The following is a 21,665-nucleotide window of genomic DNA, read 5'->3' on the forward strand; positions in this document are numbered from 1 at the left end:
GTAAGGTTAATCAAATATAAATAATATGGTGTGAAAGATGTTTGGAAGAAAGTTAAGGTGTGCCTTTGCGTATATTACGCTCGAAAACAAATTGGCGATGCGATAAACGTCGGCGGAGATGGGCCCTTGCTGAAATTTTCCTTCAAAATTGCTGGAGTTCCCTTCCAATAACTCGTGTGTGTGTGTGTGTCTTGGGGGAGGGGAGATTCTTATTAAATTCAAGGGGGGAGGGGGCGTGTATTGTGAGGCATGGGGGAGGGTTTGTTAGCTTTTTATTTTAATTAAAACACATGGTGCAACCTTGAGCCCATTAACCTAGTATATTAAGCCCATTAATCATTATTTAAAATATTTTATTTAGGAAAGTTTGTGAAATTATTAGCCGAATTCTCGAAAATTTCATATTTTTGTCGAAAATGGAATACCGTTTAGAAATACGACTCGGTGTATAAAAACACTTCAAAACACTTTCTTTTTAAAAATACCATATACCATATTTTAAATAATTAAAAGTAATCATTTAATAAAAATATTTTCCCTTATTCAGCCATCAATCTCTGTTCCTCGATCGCGTCTCGAATATCTTTAAAACACAGCTTTATGCATTCTAAAATAAAACTACATTTTAAACATGTAAACATGCCTACCATAATCAATTCATGCAATTTAAACAATTTATTCAAAATACATGAGAAATTTGATAACTTGCATGCATGTGGTTCACGTGGACCTTCAAATTTTCAGGACGTTACAATAAAGCTGTAGCATCTTTATCTGAACTACTACTAAAACAGACTAATAAGCATACACAAATTAAAATTGATTAACAACGATTAAACAGCGTAAACTAAATAATTAATCATTTTACAACTCAAACGAAATCTCAGTCTTAAACGTTAATACAACCATATTGATAGCATAATCCTGCACGAAAATACAAGAAACCAAAGAAAACCTCTACTGGATCACTACTGAAAACCCAACTGCTCTAGCTACTACACTGGACGTCCAAACCGTCCAACCTAAGCCCTGTCTCGTGGAATGGGGTGCCCAAAATGAAAACAGAGACGTGAGCGAAAATTGTAACGACCCATTACAGGCCCAGTGGACTGTCCATACGGCCCACTGCCCCGATCGACCCAAGGCTATCCCGATCTTGGGCTCCCTCCAAGGGGCCTTTTCCCTCACGAGCTTTCCATAGGCCTCGATCCCATGACCTATAGGATAAGTACATATGAAACCTTAAACCGTACCGTTCACCAAGATTGGATATTACAATCTCCCCTCCTTAAAGGAATTTCGTCCCCGAAATTGACATCACTATGCAAAAAGCTCGGGATACTTTTCTTTCATCTCATCCTCTAGTTCCCACGTGGCTTCTTCAATCAATTGATTCCTCCAAAGGACTTTAACAATGCCGACTCTTTATTTCTCAACACTTTAACTTTGTGATTCAGAATCTGGACTGGAATCTCTTGGTACGTTAAATTTGGCGTAAAATCCAATGGTTCATGACGAAGAACATGGGAAGGATTCGCAATATACTTCCTGAGTATGGAGACATGAAAAACATTATGAACTCTGTCAAGATCTGGCGGTAGGGCTAACCTGTAAGCTCGATCACCGACTCTGTCCAAAATCTCAAATGGGCCAATAAATCTCGGACTCAACTTTACCTTTTTGCCAAACCGCATCACATCTTTAAGAGGTACAATCTTCAAGAACACGTGGTCGCCAACCTCAAACTGAAACGGCCTACGTCGTACATCAGCATAACTCTTCTGTCTTAACTGTGCTGTCATCATCTTTTCTTGGATAACAGCAACAACATCAGCAGTCTGTTGGACCAACTCTGGACCCAACATCTTCCTCTCACCAATCTCATCCCAATACAAGGGAGATCTACATTTCCTGCCATAAAGTGCTTCATACGGTGCCATGCCAATCGTCGCTTGGTAACTGTTATTGTACGTGAACTCAACAAGAGGCAATTTGGAATCCCAGCTACCAGGATAATCGATAGTACAAGCTCTGAGCATATCCTCCAAAATTTGAATAACTCTCTCTGATTGACCGTCGCTCTGGGGATGCTATGCTGTACTTAATGCTAACCGTGTACCCAAGGCTCTGTGCAAACTCTTCCAAAACTCTGAAGTAAATCTAGCGTCACGATCAGACACAATCGACACAGGGACACAATGAAGTATGACAATCTCTGCTATGTACTCTTCGGCATATTGGTTCATGGAATACGTCGTCTTGACTGGAAGAAAATGAGCTGACTTGGTCAACCGATCAACTATAACCCAAATAGAGTTATAACCTTTCTGCGTTCTAGGAAGACCAACCATGAAATCCATTGTAATGTGCTCCCATTTCCATTGAATAATCGGCAATGACTGCAATGTCCCAGCAGGTTTCTGGTGTTCGATTTTCACCTGCTGATAAGTTAGGCACTATGAAATAAACATGGCAATATCCTTATTCATACCTGACCACCAATAGAGTCTACGAAGATCTTGATACATCTTGGTACTACCTGGATGTATCGAGTATGGCGCGGTATGTGCCTCTGTCAAGACGTCTCGTCGAATATCATCACCAGTAGGAATGCATATACGGCCTCTGAATGTCATCAAACCATCTCTAATCATCCCAAACTCTGAATTACCTCTCTCTTCTGCTCTGGCTCTCATCTCTGTCAACTGTACATCATTGACCTGCTCTCTACGGATTCTGTCCGTCAATGTAGCCCGAATGACAACGCTGAAAAACGAGCAATGGTTCCCGGAACCACCAAAGCTATCTCCTCTCGTTGCAAATCTAACAACAATAGTTTCTGGATCATAGAACTCAAAGAAGAACTTGACTTACGACTCAATGCATCCGCTACAACATTCGCCTTCCCAGGGTGGTAACTAATAGTCACATTATAATCTTTAACAAGCTCTAACCACCTTCTCTGTCGCATATTGAGTTCTTTCTGAGAAAACAAGTAACTTAAACTCTTGTGGTCCGTGAAAATTTCACACTTTTCGCCATATAAATAATGTCTCCAGAATTTCAGGGCGAATACCACAGCTGCCAATTCCAGATCATGCGTAGGATAATTTTTCTCGTAATCTTTCAATTGACGAGAAGCATAGGCTATAACCTTTCCACGTTGCATCAGCACTGCACCGAGGCCCTTTTTCGACGCATCGGTATAAACAACAAAGTCCTCTGAACCACTGGGCAATGCAAGTACTGGAGCTGTCGTCAACTTATCTTTCAACTCTTGGAATCCACTTTGGCATTCATTGGACCACTCAAACTTCACAGTCTTCCTTGTCAGATTGGTTAACGGCTGGGCAATCTTGGAAAAATCTGAAATAAAACGTCGATAATAACCCGCCAAACCAAGAAAACTGCGTACCTCTGATACCGTGTGTAAGGACCGTGTATCTTATTATCATAAATCTTATATGATTATCGATAATTCATGCATTTGATATGTGATTATACATTGGATGTATATTATGATAACGAAATTGAGAAAATGAATATGAATTGATGTTGTAAGAGCTCGATTGGAAAAGTCGGACGCCAATATAGTACAAAATCAAATGTTTGTACAGAACGTGTGGTGCCCGGGCGGTAGAAAATGACCGCCCGAGCGCCAAGGTATGTAAACTTAGTATTTGGGCAGAACAATCCGCCCCGAGCGGTAATATTTGACCGCCCGAGCGCGGCATAAAGATTTCTTGGGGACAGAATGTCTCGCGCTCGGGCGCGAGAATTCTACCGCCCGAGCGCGTGCGGTTATGATAAGAATGACGTTTCTCTTCCTTTCTTTCTCCATTGTTATCCGGTAAATTCGAGAGAGAGAAAAGAAAATCGAAAATTCCTTCGTCCGATTCGACTTCGAAACGCTGTCTAAACGCGAAACAAATTATATATTTGTGATCGTCGCGTTGAGGGCTTCTGACTGAGGTAATTTTCTTCTAGTTCCAGTAGCTATAAATATCCAAGTGCAGGAATAGCATGTATTTGAAGTTGAATTTCTGGTATGTAGTAGAATAACCGAGAAGAGACTTATATTCGAAGCCAGAACTGAATTATGATATTATTTGAATTTAATATGAATTTTTGAAGTTTCAAATGATATTTGAAACTCATATTAATGACTTTGGAGTATGTTATTGATTTGAATGAGTATGTTATTGATGTAGATAAAGTGTAATATCAATATCCTCAGGCTACATCAATTGGAAACGAAGAATTGAGGTATGTTGCGACCGGGTAACATACGACATGTATCTGTATTATATGATATATGATTGGATTGATAGGATTGGGATACGTGTCTATGTGCCTATTTGATGATTTGATGTGGCATACATGACAATGAGATTTGAGTATCGATGTATAAAATAAATGTTTTGTTAACACACATCATTTTATGCATACATCGATACATGACATGCACGTTGAGCTATGATCCTTGGATACCCTGATATGATTTGATTGGATTCTGGGGTTTGTGAACACAATCGCTATGCCGGTATTATATGACCCGTAAAGCATAGACAATTGTGGCCCCATATGATTGAATATGAGATGTGGGATTGATGGCGCTTCGTCGACGCTATCATACGTGTATTCCCATATCGGCCGGTGTTCCAGCTCGAGCAATGATTTGATTTGATAGCGATTCGATTGATTCTGACATGTGCTCAGTGGATGGGAATTTGACCTGATACCTCCACGACATACATGCATTGCATACCATATATCATTGTTTAGATACCTGTGGTATATATGATTGGTTGTTCCATACGAAGCTTTGCTCACCCCCAAGGGGGGCTGTTGTTGTCTCTGTGTGTGGACAATGGCAGGTACTCCAGGATATCAGGAGACCAGAGAGGGTACTTCTGGTGGGAGCCACAGCTTGGGCTGATGTTTTATGTTTATGTCTTGTTCCCAGTATATATGTATATGTATCTATATACCGGGGCATGTCTCGAGGATATGAGATATTTGTATGTGATTGGTTGTGATTACGTGTGGGCATGATTATGACGTGAGATGAGATACTATTTTTAATATTAAAATAAAATGACTTGGGCTCATTGTAAAGAAAATTTAAACTCGTTTTCCGCTTGTGATTACTTAACCCTAATCAAATTGTGTTGTAATAACGATTAGGAGCTAAGGGCCCCACACAGAGTGGTATCAGAGCATAGCTGGGAATGCTCTATTGAGTCTTGTGTACACTTAAATAGGCACAAATGAATTGTGCGTGTGTGTTTGAATTATTTGTATTACTTGCTCCTATTTGATTTGATTTGAGTAAGTATCTGATGAGATTGATGATATGAGATGATGAGATTATGAAATTGATATGGAATTGTGATATTCATCTTTTGATTTGTAGATGCATCACACAAATGAAACTGCGAGTAGCAGTACTGAGAGGATTGTTGGGCAATTTGAAGGGTTGTCCATGGATGTTGTGATGGCTCGATTCCAGGATCTGAAACCACCGAAGTTCTTTGGCACTAAGAGTGCTGAAAGAGCCGAGGCATGGCTAAAGGATATCGAGCACTTGTTTAATATTGTTGAGTATTCCAAGGCTCGGAGACTGAAACTTGCTTTGTATCAGCTGAAAGACCGAGCTAAATCTTGGTGGGAAGCCGCTGAGATTGGATTGAAAGAGGCCGGGACTGAAGTCACATGGGATGTCTTCAAGGCCCAGTTTCTGGAGCAGTAATCCCCTCCTTCTTATTATACTGCTCAGGAGAATGAATTTAATAATCTGCAGCAGGGAACGATGTCTGTTGCAGAGTATGCTTCGAAGTTCTCTAATTTACTGAAGTATGCACCTCACGTAGCTGGAAATGCGAGGGCAAAATATAACAGGTTTGTAAATGGTTTACATCCTGCTTTGTACACATATGTTGTTTCTGGATTGCCTACCAGCTACGTAGAGGCAGTTGAATGAGCCAAGGCAGCCGAGGCTGGACTTAGGCGGGGAGGTTCACAGTATACTCCTCCACCACCGGTGTCAGCTCAGCAGCCTACTTTGCGACCGAGAGGTAAGAAGTTTAAGAAGATTGGCTCTGCTTCTTCGTCTTCTTCGAGTTCTAGTGGATCACAGCGAGGGAGTCCTGTGATTGCTCCCTATTGTAGCCATTGTGGGGGTCAACATACTATCGAGCAGTGTCGAGGTATGTTTGGTACTTGTTATCAGTGTGGGCAGGAAGGCCATTTCTCTCGAGTATGTCCTAACAGGGGTACGACTTCTGCTTAGCCCCAGCCAGGATTTAGAGTTGGCCCTGGTATGACGAGACCTGCTGTTCCTGTTCCATCTTTCAGCAGTCGAATGTCCCACGATATCGAGGACCGGGTGGTCAGAGTGCCCAAGTTCCTCCTCAAGTGAGTGTGTATGCCATGACTGAGGATCAGGCGAGAGAAGCTCCTGATGGTGTGATTGCAGGTATTTGCACGCTTTGCGATTATCCTGCACGTGTTTTATTTGATACAGGAGCATCTCATTCATTCATATCTCATGCATTTGTTGCATCTCACGATATCGAGTGTACCCCGTTGATGATACTTTGTCGATAGCCACGCCAGCAGGGAAGATTATTTTGTCTGAGAAAGTTGTGCATAATTGTGTATTGATATATGAGGATAATGTGGTATTTCTAAATTTGATTGTCCTCCCTATGCACGACTTTGATTGTATTGTTGGCATGGATATTTTGATGACAAATCGAGCTACTGTTGATTGTTGTCATGGAGTGGTTCGATTTCGACCGATTGATGGACCCAAGTGGAATTTTTGTGGCAAGGGTTCCCAAGCCAAAATTCCATTGGTATCTTCCTTGGAAATGTCTCGATTGTTGACTAGCGGAGATGAGGGTTATCTTATCTACGCTATTGATATTTCGAAGAAGGAGTCTTCCTTGTCTGAGATTCCTGTTGCGAAAGAGTTTCCAGATGTATTTCCCGATGAGATTCCTGATTTTCCTCCTCATCGAGAAGTTGAGTTTAGCATTGATCTTGTGCCGGGGACTGCGCCTATATCTAAAGCTCCTTATCGCATGGCACCCCTGGAATTGAAAGAATTGAAAGAACAATTACAGGATCTTCTCGATAAGGGATATATTCGACCGAGTGTATCACCTTGGGGAGCTCCAGTATTATTTGTTCGAAAGAAAGATGGTACGATGCGAATGTGTATCGACTATAGGCAACTGAATCGGGCTACTGTGAAAAACAAGTACCCACTTCCTCGTATTGATGACTTATTTGATCAGCTTCAAGGTACTTCTGTATACTCGAAGATTGATCTTCGTTCTGGGTATCATTAAGTACGAGTTCGAGACGAAGATGTGCCCAAAACTGCTTTTCGTACGAGGTATGGCCACTATGAATTCCTGGTTATGCCTTTTGGTCTTACGAATGCTCCTGCTATTTTTATGGACTTAATGAATCGGGTCTTTCGAGATTATCTAGACCGATTCGTTATTGTTTTCATTGATGATATTCTTGCGTATTCGAAATCAAAAAAGGAGCATGCTGAACATTTGAGAGTGATACTTCAAACTCTTCGTACTAGTCATTTATATGCCAAGTTGTCCAAATGTGAATTCTGGATGGACAAAGTGGTATTTCTGGGCCACGTCATTTCGAGACATGGCATATCTGTTGATCCTACGAAGGTCGAAGCTGTATTGAATTGGCCAAGACCCTACGAATGTTCCTGAGATCCGTAGCTTCATGGGTTTAGCTGGTTATTATCGTCGTTTATTGAAGGATTTTCGAAAATAGCTAAACCGATTACTCAACTGACACAGAAGAATCAGCGATTCATTTGGTCATATGAATGTGAAGCTAGTTTTCTTGAATTGAAGACGAGATTGACCACTACACATGTGCTTACTATTCCTTCAGGTACCGGAGGATTTGTGGTGTGTACAGATGCGTCTGGTAAAGGTTTGGGCTGTGTTCTGATGCAACATGGCAAAGTGGTTGCTTATGCATCTCGTCAATTGAAATCTCATGAAATTCGTTATCATGTTCATGATCTTGAATTGGCTGCCATTGTATTTGCTTTGAAGATTTGGCGCCATTATTTGTACCGAGAAAAGTTTGTTATCTATTCAGACCATAAGAGTCTGAAATATCTCTTTTCTCAATCTGATTTGAATATGAGGCAACGCAGGTGGATGGATCTCCTGAGGGATTTTGATTGTGAGATTCAATATCACCCTGGATCGGTGAATGTTACTGCGGATGCCCTGAGCCGGAAAGTTTATGATTCTATTTTAGCTTCTGTCAATGTCGCCAAGGTACATGAGGATATATGTACTTCTGGTTGGACTTTTCACTCGAATTGGAATTCTGTCACTGTCTCAGCATTGCAAATTGAGCCGAATTTGATATCGAAAATACGAAAGGCCCAACGAAGCGATGCTCAGATCCAAAAGTCGAAAGAACTGGTATCTGCTGGACATCAGTCTGGATTTCAGATTTCTTCTGATGGTTCTTTACGACTTAATGGTCGGCTGGTAGTTCCTGATGATTCTGATTTGAGATCTGCCCTTCTTCGAGAAGCACATTGTAGCAAATACAGTATTCACCCTGAAGGTCGAAAGATGTATTTGACATTGAGACCTCAATTCTGGTGGAGATGTATGAAAAAGGACATTGCTGAGTTTATTTCTAAATGCTTGGTCTGTCAGCAAGTGAAAGCCGAGAGAATGAAACCTGGAGGATTGCTCCATAGTCTTGAAATCCCGAAACGGAATTGGGAACATATTGCTATAGATTTTGTGACTCATTTACCTCGTTCGCCCAAGGGCTGTGATGCTATTTGGGTGATTATTGATCGGCTTTCGAAATCTGCGCATTTCATTCCGTATGAGCGGACTTATCCTTATAAGAGAATGGCCCGTTTATACATTGAGAATGTGGTGAGACTGCATGGTGTGCCAGTCTCAATTGTATCTGATCGTGATCCCAGGTTTGCTTCTAAATTCTGGGGTAGTTTTCAAGAAGCGATGGGTACGCGTTTGGCTATGAGTACTGCTTATCATCCTCAAACTGATGGCCAGACTGAGCGTACGATTCAAACTTTAGAGGATATTTTGCGTGCGATTGTGATGGATTTCCGAATGGGATGGCAAGATTCCTTACCATTGGTTGAATTTTCGTATAATAATAGCTTTCAGACGAGTATTGGTATGTCACCGTTTGAAGCTTTATATGGGGAGATGATGTAGATCACCGTTATTCTGGGATGAGATTGGTGAGAGACAATTGACTGGACCTGAAATGATACAAGAAATGAATGATAAGGTTCAGTTGATTCGGCAGCGGATGAAAGCTGCTCAGGATCGTCAAACGAGTTATGCGAATAAACGAAGACGACCCTTAGAATTCCAGTGAGGTGATAGAGTGTTTTTGAAAATATCTCCCTTTAGAGGCACTGTTCGATTCGGCATGCGAGGGAAGTTATCTCCTCGATATGTTGGTCCATACGAGATTCTGGATCGAGTTGGTGATCTTGCGTATCGATTGGCATTGCCACCAGCTTTATCTGCTATTCATGATGTGTTTCATGTTTTATGTTGAGGAAATATGAACCTGATCCATCACATGTACTTGCACCAGATGAGGTTGAACTTGATCCTTCTCTTTCCTATGTTGAACAACCTGTTCGCATTATGGATCGAAAGGAAAAGATATTGAGAAACAAATCGATTCCTCTAGTACGAGTACAATGGACACGACATGGTGTTGAAGAATCGACGTGGGAATTGGAGAGCAAGATGCGAGATTCGTATCCGCATTTGTTTGATTCTACGACATCTATTCCATTGTATTCTATGTATTCTGATCCCTATTCTGATTATAGTTTTGATATGTACTATAACTGGTGACATATGTATGTTTGCCAATGTTATGTATATAAGAATGTTTGAGATTTCGAGGACGAAATCTTTTAAGAGGGGGAGAAATGTAAGGACCGTGTATCTTATTATCATAAATCTTATATGATTATCGATAATTCATGCATTTGATATGTGATTATACATTGGATGTATATTATGATAACGAAATTGAGAAAATGAATATGAATTGATGTTGTAAGAGCTCGATTGGAAAAGTTGGACGCCAATATAGTACAAAATCAAATGTTTGTACAGAACATGTGGTGCCCGGGCGGTAGAAAATGACCGCCCGAGCGCCAAGGTATGTAAACTTAGTATTTGGGCAGAACAATCCGCGCCCGAGCGGTAATATTTGACCGCCCGAGCGCGGCATAAAGATTTCTTGGGGACAGAATGTCTCGCGCTCGGGCGCGAGAATTCTACCGCCCGAGCGCGAGTGCGGTTATGATAAGAATGACGTTTCTCTTCCTTTCTTTCTCCATTGTTATCCGGTAAATTCGAGAGAGAGAAAAGAAAATCGAAAATTCCTTCGTCCGATTCGACTTCGAAACGCTGTCTAAACGCGAAACAAATTATATATTTGTGATCGTCGCGTTGAGGGCTTCGGACTGAGGTAATTTTCTTCTAGTTCCAGTAGCTATAAATATCCAAGTGCTGGAATAGCATGTATTTGAAGTTGAATTTCTGATATGTAGTAGAATAACCGACAAGAGACTTATATTCGAAGTCGGAACTGAATTATGATATGATTTGAATTTAATATGAATTTTTGAAGTTTCAAATGATATTTGAAACTCATATTAATGATTTTGGAGTATGTTATTGATTGGAATGAGTATGTTATTGATGTAGATAAAGTGTAATATCAATATCCTCAGGCTACATCAATTGGAAACGAAGAATTGAGGTATGTTGCGACCGGGTAACAGACGACAGGTATCTGTATTATATGATATATGATTAGATTGATTGGATTGGAATACGTGTCTATGTGCCTATTTGATGATTTGATGTGGCATACATGACATTGAGATTTGAGTATCGATGTATAAAATAAATGTTTTGTTAACACACATCATTTTATGCATACATCGATACATGACATGCACGTTGAGCTATGATCCTTGGATACCCTGATATGATTTGATTGGATTCCGGGGTTTGTGAACACAATCGCTATGCCGGTATTATATGACCCGTAAAGCATAGACAATTGTGGCCCCATATGATTGAATATGAGATGTGGGATTGATGGCGCTTCGTCGACGCTATCATACGTGTATTCCCATATCGGGCGGTGTGCCAGCTCGAGCATTGATTTGATTTGATAGCGATTCGATTGATTCTGACATGTGCTTAGTGGATGGGCATTTGACCTGATACCTCCACGACATACATGCATTGCATACCATATATCATTGTTTAGATACCTGTGGTATATATGATTGGTTGTTCCATACGGAGCTTTGCTCACCCCCAAGGGGGACTGTTGTTGTCTTTGTGTGTGGACAATGGCAGGTACTCCAGGATATCAGGAGACCAGAGAGGGTACTTCTGGTGGGAGCCACAGCTTGAGCTGAGGTTTTATGTTTATGTCTTGTTCCCAGTATATATGTATATGTATCTATATACCGGGGCATGTCCCGAGGATATGAGATGTTTGTATGTGATTGGTTGTGATTACGTGTGGGCATGATTATGACGTGAAATGAGATACTATTTTTAATATTAAAATAAAATGACTTGGGCTCATTGTAAAGAAAATTTAAACTCGTTTTCCGCTGTGATTACTTAACCCTAATCAAATTGTATTGTAATAACGATTAGGAGCTAAGGGCCCCACACCGTGGTAGGGATAGGACACTTCTGTATCGCCTCGATTTTCACTGGATCAGCAGCTATACCATCATTCGAGACAACATGGCCCGTTTATACAACTTTGAGGTGCTATGCATGAAACTCTCTGGTCTTGGAATAAATCAATATGTCATCGATGAAAACAATGACAAAGCTATCCAAATACGGCTTGAACACTCGGTTCATAAGATCCATGAAGACTGAAGGTGTAACGCCCCAGATTCAACGACTGTCCTCATTGTACCAAGACGAGTCTTTCCAGCGTGCTTATGTCCTCACTCACACGCACCCTAGGAAACTTCCCAGGAGGTCACCCATCCCAAAATTTCCCCAAGTCAATCACGCTTAACTTTGGAGTTCTTATGTGATGAACTACCGAAAAGAAGATGCACCTTCGTGATATGAGTAGTACAAATCAAATCTTGTAAGCCCTCTTCAACTGTACAGTCCATTACATCTAACAGTCTCGGAATCCTTCCCATTCCGGTGTGAGATCGGTTCATTCATGTTCCCTCCACCTAGAAGCCTGTCAGGAGCCGCTCATTGTCCGTGCAACCTCATGGACACCGGCGATCACCGCCCACCCTCTTCGGCCCCGGGCCTCAAATGCCCACCAGCTTCCGCTTGGTTCGTCCTCGAAGCACACCGATGAGGTTGCACGGACAATAAACGGCACCTGGCAGGCTTCTAGGTGGAGGGAACATGAATGAACCGATCCCACACCGGAATGGGAGGGATTCCGAGACTGTTCAATGTAATGGACTGTACAGTTTAAGAGGGCTTAAAAGATTTGATTGGTACTACTCATATCACGAAGATGCATCTTTTTTTCAGTAGCTCATCACATAAGAACTCTAAAGTTAAGCGTGCTTGACTTGGGGCAATTTTGGGATGGGTGACCTCCTGAGAAGTTTCCCAGGGTGCGTGTGAGTGAGGACATAAGCACTGCTGGAAAGACTCATCTTGGTACAGTGAGGACAGTCGTCGAATCTGGGGCGTTACAGAAGGAGCATTAGTCAGACCGAACGACATCACAAGAAATTCATAATGACCGTACCTGGTCCGGAACGTCGTCTTAGGGATATCAGACTCCCTAACTTTCAACTGATAATAGCCAGATCGCAAATCAATCTTCGAAACACTGTAGCCCCCTGCATTTGGTCAAAAAGATCGTACTATCCGTGGCAACGAATATTTATTCTTGATTGTCACTTTGTTGATTTCTCTGTAATCAATGCAAAGCCGCAAAGACCCATCTTTTTTTTGACAAAGAGAACCGGAGCTCCCCAAGGCGAAGAACTCGGCCGAATGAAACCTTTATCCAAAAGATCCTGCAATTGCGTCTTCAACTATTTCATCTCTGTAGAGGCCATTCTGTACGGAGCTTTGGAAATAGGAACCGTCCCGGGGACTAGATCAATCACAAACTCTACATCTCTGTCCGGCGGTAAACCCGGAACATCATCCTCAAATACATTAGGGAACTCTCTTACCACATCAATATCACCAATATTCAACTTCACAATTCTATCCATACCAACAATGGAGGCCAAAAACCCATCACAACATCTAAACAACAACTTCTTAGCCTCAAGACAAGAAATAAAATGTAGGGCCAGCGAAGTACCTGCATTGGTGAGCATACCTTCCTTATCAACATCATCTGCAAATTTCACCGTCTTAGCAACGCAATCAATCACTGCACGGTAAGTTGATAGCCAATCCATGCCAGGTATAATATTAAACTCAACCATCGGAATAACAATCAAATCGGCATAAACCACTCGCTCATCAATTTCAACAAAACATGCATACACAATAGACGTCGGGCATAACACATCCCTAGAAGGCAATACAACATTAAACTGGAGGGGAAGAATAGAAGGAACTAAACCCAAAGATCTCAAAAATAGTTCATACATAAAAGAATGAGTAGCACCTGTATCAATCAATGTCGTAGCTACTCTGCCTGAAATTAAAATAGTGCTAGAGATCACAGAAGAATCATGGTTTATACCTTCCTTCGTCATGGTGAAGATGCGACCCTGCACCTTCTCTTTACTCGATCCTCTCGGACAGTCCTTGGGAATATGGCCTGCAGTACCACATCGATAGCAAGTGTGAGTACCAAATCTGCACTCTCCCTTAGGATGCCTACTGCACTTAGGACACAACGGCTTCTCTGGATCAGATGGAGCTGTCGATGCTTTAGAACTCGGATCTACCTTGCCTTTCCTTTTGAAACTGCCTTTGCCTCTTTGGCTCGAACCTTGACCTCTTTGAGCAATAACTTGCTGCCTCGCCTGTCTCTCTCTAGCAATATCTTTCTCATCTTGCTCGGCTAATAAGGCTTTAGCCACAATCTCTTTATATGTCACCGTCTTAGACATATTGATGTCCCTCTTGATCTCTGCTCGAAGGCCTCTAATGAAGTAAGCACCCTTGTCCTTGTCATTGGAGGCAATATACGGGGCAAACAGACAGCCCTCTTCGAACTTCAAAATGTACTCGTCGACATTCATACCTCCTTGACGAAGCTCTAAAAACTTAGTAATCTTTTGAGCTCGAAGTGCATCTGAGAAGTACTTGTCACAGAAAAGATCTGTGAAATCTTGCCACTTCAGTGCCGGAACATCAACACCTACCTTGGTAGCATTCGACCAAATACGTGCAGCTTTAACTGTCTTTGTCTTCATAATTGAGATGATAAAAAATCGCCTCAAGTGCTTTGATCCACTCTACTGCCAGTAATGGATCAGTGCTTCCTGCAAACTCAGGCGGATCCATTCTCTTGAAAGCAGTAAATATCCCAACGGTTCCAACTGTTTGAGCCACTTGGCCTCTCCCTTGACCTCTACCTTGCCCTTGCAAACGGATCAACTGTTGAATCTGCTCACTATAGGACCTTGGCTTGCTCTTTCAATAACTTGTCGAACTCGTCGACAACTCTCGATGAGGAGCTATCCTCACCCTCTGAAGTCCTTTCTCTTAGGAGGCATCAAATCCTACAGTGTGCTCACACAATACATATCAACTGATAACAATAAATAGATGTAGAAGAAGACCTACCCGGACTGTTGAAAGTAGACGAAGTCATATGCATTGGTCCGAAGAACGTTGCTCTGATACCACTAAATGTAACACCTCTGACCGATTTCTTAAGTAAACAGCGGAATTTTTCTAAAATTTATTTGAAGGGAGGAAGGATTAAAAATTTCTTGACATAAACATTTACAATCAAAAGTATATACATGATCAATCAAGTGTTGCATCAAAATACAAAATATCATTTTTGATCATGTCAAAATGCTAGAAAAATAACTTCTTCCTTCCCTCTTTTGTATGCATATGACCCCGGCTCCAATCAACGTCCTAACTTGTCGCTCTTATCTGCATCACATGAAATAACTGAAATGAGTATAAAACTCAGCAAGTGGAACTCTTACATAACAATCTGTACATATCATACTCTGTAAAACATGGTTTTGAAATCATTGAATACCATCTAACTCTTGAAACATGAATAACATAAAATATCATAACAATAACGATGGGTATTTCTCTTTTCTCTGTTGGATTGATATCTAAATAGTATCTCTGTCTCTATACCTATATCCCATCGATATAAATCGATACTCTGTTGGGATATAAGCATATGGTCGTTGATCAACTAATTGAATGAAATCTCTGACTATGTATCTATCAATCCAATAAATCACTTGAACTCTCTTTTGGGCATTAAATCAAACACTTTGCATAATCTTTTCTTTTGTATTCTCTTTTACACAATTGAGACATATAAAAGCCTTTAATATACAACAAAGTGTATTTATACATAATATGAATCAAATGGAAGGGAATACCATGTTAAAACCATTGAAACACCATACATATATTATCATGTGAGCACAAGGAAATGAATTCCACTTACAACCAATAGAAACCTTGATTCTAAACTCTTGGTTGAATTCCTACAACAATAAACCATGAATTGAACCATCAACATCTCAATAATCACAAACCCATACCATAAAGCTCATAAAACCAACACGATCTAACATTCCATGATTTCCCCAACACCATAATCCAAGAATAAACAAAACCACAATGCTTACCTTAGCTCTTTGAACCCAAAATGATCTTGCTCTCACTTCAAAAACCCAACAAGAAGCTAGAACGAAAGTAGCAAAAGATGGAAAATAAGAACCCTAGTCTCCCTTGAGCTGAAGAATCGAGAAGTAGAGGAGAGAAATGAGAGTAAACCTTGTATTTAATCACTTAAAACCGAAAACACAACTTTACTGTTCATGGACCGCGGGTGCGCTAGCTTCTTCACCGCGGGTGCGTTGCGTGTACTGGACAACATCCAAAAATCTGAAAACAACGACCGCGGGTGCGCTGAGTTCTTACCACAGGTGCGCTCTGGTCTCTGCCCAAACACCGCGGGTGCGGTGTCTTCTCCAGCGCGGGTGCAGTCTCCCCTGAAGCCAACAACAAGCTTTGCATCTAAAAATCGAATCGCAACGTCGCTTCTCCTCACAATCTGGAAACACTCCAAATTAGAAAGTTGCACCTCTAAGTCTCATCTAACCTCTCCAATTGGCCTCATACCAATTGGCTCAACGTACAAATTACCATGAATTAAATCGCAACGTCGCTACAACATAACTACACATCATCTAGAATCAACAATAATATAAACCATAAATCACAACTCTTAACATCAAAACTATATTTAAACTTAACCAAGGAGTCAATAAACATATTAAATCTTAAACCGTACCGTTCACCAAGCTTGGATATTACAAAAATCGCCCAATACGAGAATGTACGAGTATACAAACTAAAATGATGCATGTAAAATGCAATATGCTCGGATAATAAGGATCAAGTCAAGAATCTCATGCTCAGTCTAGAGGCGCTTGAGAATATATGATCTGCCCTAAGCATTATTTGGCTCCCACACTTATCGTCAAGACATGAACCTACAATGTCTGGGGTCATCTGAGCCTGCGGGTCCCATCGATATTGTAGCTCTCAATGCCCAACCGTCCACAATATAGAATAGGGGTGAGTGGCCCCAACAAATGAAATATATCTCAAAAGATATCAAGCCCAACGTGATATGTCATGCATAATATGCCAAAGTAGTAAAACATGTATCATGCAATAGATAAATATGTATATGTAACATATAAGTGTGTATACTACGCTTGGATATCTCAGTCAGTACATCACGTATCTCACTAAAACAATCTGACAGAAAGTTTACTCGTCTGAACCTAGAAAATAATAACATAATGAAATCACTATCAAGCTAGATCTTGAATTACCAAACGTGTTTCAAAGTTTTTCTAATGATCCTCAAATCACTATTTACGCTTTAGAATTATACATGCGTCCGTCGTCAGCTCGCTGATAATGTCTCGATTTGTGTGTCTGGGTTCACCGACGCTTCCTCAAGTCGACACTAGCTCTGAAGCTTCCCGACACAAAACTGCTCTAGAAATTTGCTAGAAAACGTAAAGTATATGGCTAGAACTCGAGAAAGAGTAGCCGAGGGAATGATGTGTTAGGAAACAAATGAAATTAGCTTCCATTTATATGCTACATTCGGACTAGTTCATAAGATCCGAAATCAATCATATCGGCCGGTGTGTTATAATCTCATTAATATAGTTGAATTTCTCGGGATAATATAATTTGAAGTAGATCGAGTGGTCTATTTTAAATTCGGTGGATTCCAACATGTTGATCTTGAATTATCAATTCCTTGACAATGCTTAATTAACAACTCTTTAATCATCTCATAATTAGTACTTCATTCAAAATAACGGTTTGGATCATCACAAAAACTCTGATATGGATTACTGAATTTTGGTACCAGCTGGCTCTATGTTTCCATAGCTCTCATTTAATTTTACAAATTTTTAGTGGTTAACTTATATTTCATGGAAGCTCATTTTATGGTTTTTTTAGCTCTTTTATGATTATTTTTTTTTTAAAACGTTTTGTTTTTAATTTTAATATGTAGTCTGAATCTGCATCTCTCTTGGATTTAATTTTAGCTTCTGCAAGTCCGACTAACCATTGGTGACTTTAGATTGTCTGATATTTGATAGGTATAGCTTCTGTACAATGTGTTGTTGGGTGGTAAAAAGTATTCTATGCAATAGCACTGATGTCTTTTGTCTGATATTTTATAGGTATAGCTTTTGTACAATGTGTTGTTGGATGGTAAAAAGTATTGTATGCAATAGCATCTTCAATTTTTTGTTTATATGTTGTGCCACTTCAAATGCCATTATGCGTCTTTTTGTAATGCGATTTGGATTTTAACTCAACAGGCATATTTGAGCGATTACGTGGTATTCTTCATGAAGGAGAAATTTGTTAGAGTAGGTGCCCGTCGAGCCAAGTGTTGGCCGAGTGTTCACAATGAAACTCTATGTATAAACGATCTTTATTTTGATAATATTTGAAATTATTATTTTGGCACTTCTTTATCTGTATACCCATGCTAGTTGCATAGATAAAGTTCTTTAATATACAAATAGTAGAAAGAATATGAGATGCTCATATGATGAGTATCATGAAACTCATATTTGGAATACTGTATATTCTAAACAGTTCCTAGTCGATTCAGCCGCCGCTAAGAAGGATATAGGCCGCTCGAGTTAGAGACTAGTATCTGCAATGTGAGTACCATGTTTCATTGGTAGGAGACATTGTGATGTCCAATCATGAAGATAGGTGCTCCTGGTAGAGTGCACTGAACAACCCTCCATTAAGGACTTTCCAAGTGGTTCTCACTTATCGAGTGGAAACGTCCTAGTTTATGGTTGTACACCATTAGTCCTTATGACCCGGGACAACATTGAGACTCTATGTGCTAGCATTGCACTTTGACTTGTTTACCGACTCTCAAGGGGTCATCAGGTGGCAAGGTTGGGTGTTATGTCGAAACATATAGGAGTCGATGCATTGTAGTCGGGGATTCACCGCTTATCTTCGGGTATGGATATCCTATGTGTTTTCATGTATATGTATTGTGAAATCTCTGATCAGAGTATGGTGGTAATTATGAAAGGAGTTTCATATATTACACCATCGATGCAACTACGGCATGACACATAGTATCGATTCATTGACAACTCTCGATAAACCAACGGTTGTCGAATCGGTCGGGATATATGAGTTGAAGGGACCATACTGTACGCTAACCTTATTTGAATGGTTCTTGCAGGCACTATCATTTGATACCTAGGGAATCATGTAAGCGATGCTGCTAGGCGTTTAACATGATTGGTTAGGTACCATCAGACTTGAGTTCTGACGTTCTTGTTATCAAGGAGTTGATAAGTAAGAATGGAGCAATTGGGGTATGCTCATATAAGGACATGTTTATTACGAATCACATGGAGATGTGAACCCACGGCTAGTTGTATCAATGAACCATTGAGGGCCACACAAGTGCTGGCTTTCTAGATCCCGTTGAGAAGTAAGGAAAATTAGAAGTATGACTTCTATAAAAGAGAAACTAGCTCAATGTGTTGAACGACTTATAAATGAGTTTATAAGTGTAAGGAAAAATAGAAGTATGACTTCTATGAGAGAAATGTAAATTTTAATTTATGGAAGTGTTCCTAAATTAAAAGTTGGCCAAGTGAATAATGTATTTGAAAATTGTGATTTTCATAAACATTATTATGGACTAAATTAAATTAATTCAAGCGCTGAATTAATTAAACATTAGTGGACCTAGTAGAGTCCAAATAATTAAATTAATTCAAGTGTTGAATTAATTAAATAATATTGAGTCTTGTAGAGCTCAATTTAAATTAATTATTTAACTAGTGGGACTTGGGTAAATTCAAGTAAGGTTTAATTAGTCTCAAATATGTTTGAGATAATTAAATTTAGTCCATGGTTTTTAATTTGTTAAAAACCATATAATATATGCATGCATGGGAGGTGAAGGGTTGGAGACAACTTTTGCAACTATCAAGGTTTGGCATGCTACTTTTGTCTCTACTTTTTGCAAGACCAAGACAAGTCTCCCTTCCCTCATTCTAGCATCCTCATGGCCGAAAATACACACACCATTCTCTCAAGTTTTCTCTCAATTTTTCTCTTCAAGTGTTGAGGAAGAAAAATACTTTTCTTTGAAAAATCCTTTTATTTTTCTAGAGCAAAATAAGAGGGGTTCTAGTTTGCTAGTGGTGGGCCTAATTTGAAGGAAAGAAAAGAGTCCAAGGAAGCTTGTAGATCTTCATTCCATTCAAGAGCCAAGTTGTTTACAACTTGGTTGGAGTCATCATCAACCTTAAGAGGTTGATAGGTAACTATTTCTAAACACACTATGAATGTCATTTTGGTGTTTTATTGTATTTCCTTCACAAACTCATGGTGGCCGAAATTTATATGCTAAAATCGAAAAATTTTGTGCTTCCGTTGCGTTTCCGGCCACCGTAACCGATCCCCTTTCAAGTGGTATCCGAGCTATAGTTACGTTTTTGTGTAGCAAATACAAGATATTAGGTTGAGATCGATTTATAACCGCATGAGCGTATTTTTTTGCAACAAAATACCAAGGCTTTTTGGGGAAATTTCGGGCAGCAGGTTGCTGCCCGTGTCGGGCAGCTCGGGCTGCCCGAGGGGCTGCCCATTTCGGGCAGCTAGGGCAGCCCGAGGGGCTGCCCGAACAGCCCCATCAATTTAACAAAAAAAAAAAAAAAATTTGTTGCCGGAATCCGGCGACGGAGCTCCGGCGACGGAGCTCCGGCGACGGTAATGACGACTAGGGATTTCAAAAGGTGTTTTGAAATATCCAAGTGTCATGGGCCTTGAGTTGTTGGGCCATTGGATGCTAACATATTTGTGAATTTTTAATGGGCCAAAACGTTTTTGGTGAAAAATGAGTTTTTGGGCCCTTAAATTTAAAATTACAAAAGTTGTTAACATTTTCTCATGAAATAAATATTTTAAGTTGGAATTTAAATATTTATAGTAAATGGTGATTTACAAGAAATTCGGTTATAAATAAATTAATTTGAAAGTAGACAAAGGTGTTTGTATACTTTGTTAATTTAGTTTATAATCGTGGCGGTTAGTGATTGGATCAAGATATATAATATTGGATCAATTAATTATTGTGATAATTAATTGATGGTGTATGATATGTGATATTAAGCATGAAGGATTATCAAAAGCCCAAGCCCAATTTGCTAGGTGTATGCTAGGATATTTTGTGTTGAATGATTGTAATAATTATCAAATTTAAAGTGGGCTTGGTTTATGGCCCGTTCCCACCCCATGAGATGTATCCCTATTTGCCATGGATATTTATTTGTAAATATTAGTATAGTGGATGATCAAGATTGGAAGATGGTGGCCATGATGATTATGAAGATCGAAGACATGTTAATATTGGAAGCTAATGTAATAGTTGCATTTGCATCCCATGCATTTCCCTAGGATTGGACCTAGGCCCGTGTTTAGCTCACACGGTCCGTTAGTATTGGGACGATTGATCATCCTTGTTTGTTTACTGTTTATAATATATGCATGATATGTTATAAATAATGAGTATGTGCGTTATTATTATGATAATAACAAAGTTGCATGAATCCGGCAAACATACGATCAAACATGGCGAGCTTTTAAATAAAATTAATGATGAGACCTTTCAAAATTAAAAACCCTCATTTTGAATAAGATTCAAAATTAATATCAAGCCCGAAAAGGGGAATTATAAATTTGTTTATAATTTCCTTGTCTTCCATCGACAAATGGGTGCATGACGAATCGCTAACCGTACTCGGGGCTCGGCTCATATTATTGGGGGACCCTTAGTGCCGGAAA

The 21,665-nt window shown here is 40.0% G+C and overlaps 1 protein-coding gene across 1 annotated transcript in view; it reads left to right on the plus strand.

The window, feature by feature from the left end:
* Nucleotides 1-21,665, plus strand: part of LOC140841312 (uncharacterized) — a 63,947-nt gene that overhangs the window by 11,236 nt on the left and 31,046 nt on the right. Inside the window, exon 3 of the mRNA XM_073208617.1 lies at nucleotides 18,149-18,187. Coding sequence (XP_073064718.1) covers nucleotides 18,149-18,187 — 39 coding nt within the window. The remainder of the gene's footprint in view (nucleotides 1-18,148; nucleotides 18,188-21,665) is intronic.

This window comes from Primulina eburnea, chromosome 9 (assembly GCF_022965805.1).
Source record: "Primulina eburnea isolate SZY01 chromosome 9, ASM2296580v1, whole genome shotgun sequence".
Lineage (NCBI taxonomy): Eukaryota > Viridiplantae > Streptophyta > Magnoliopsida > Lamiales > Gesneriaceae > Primulina > Primulina eburnea.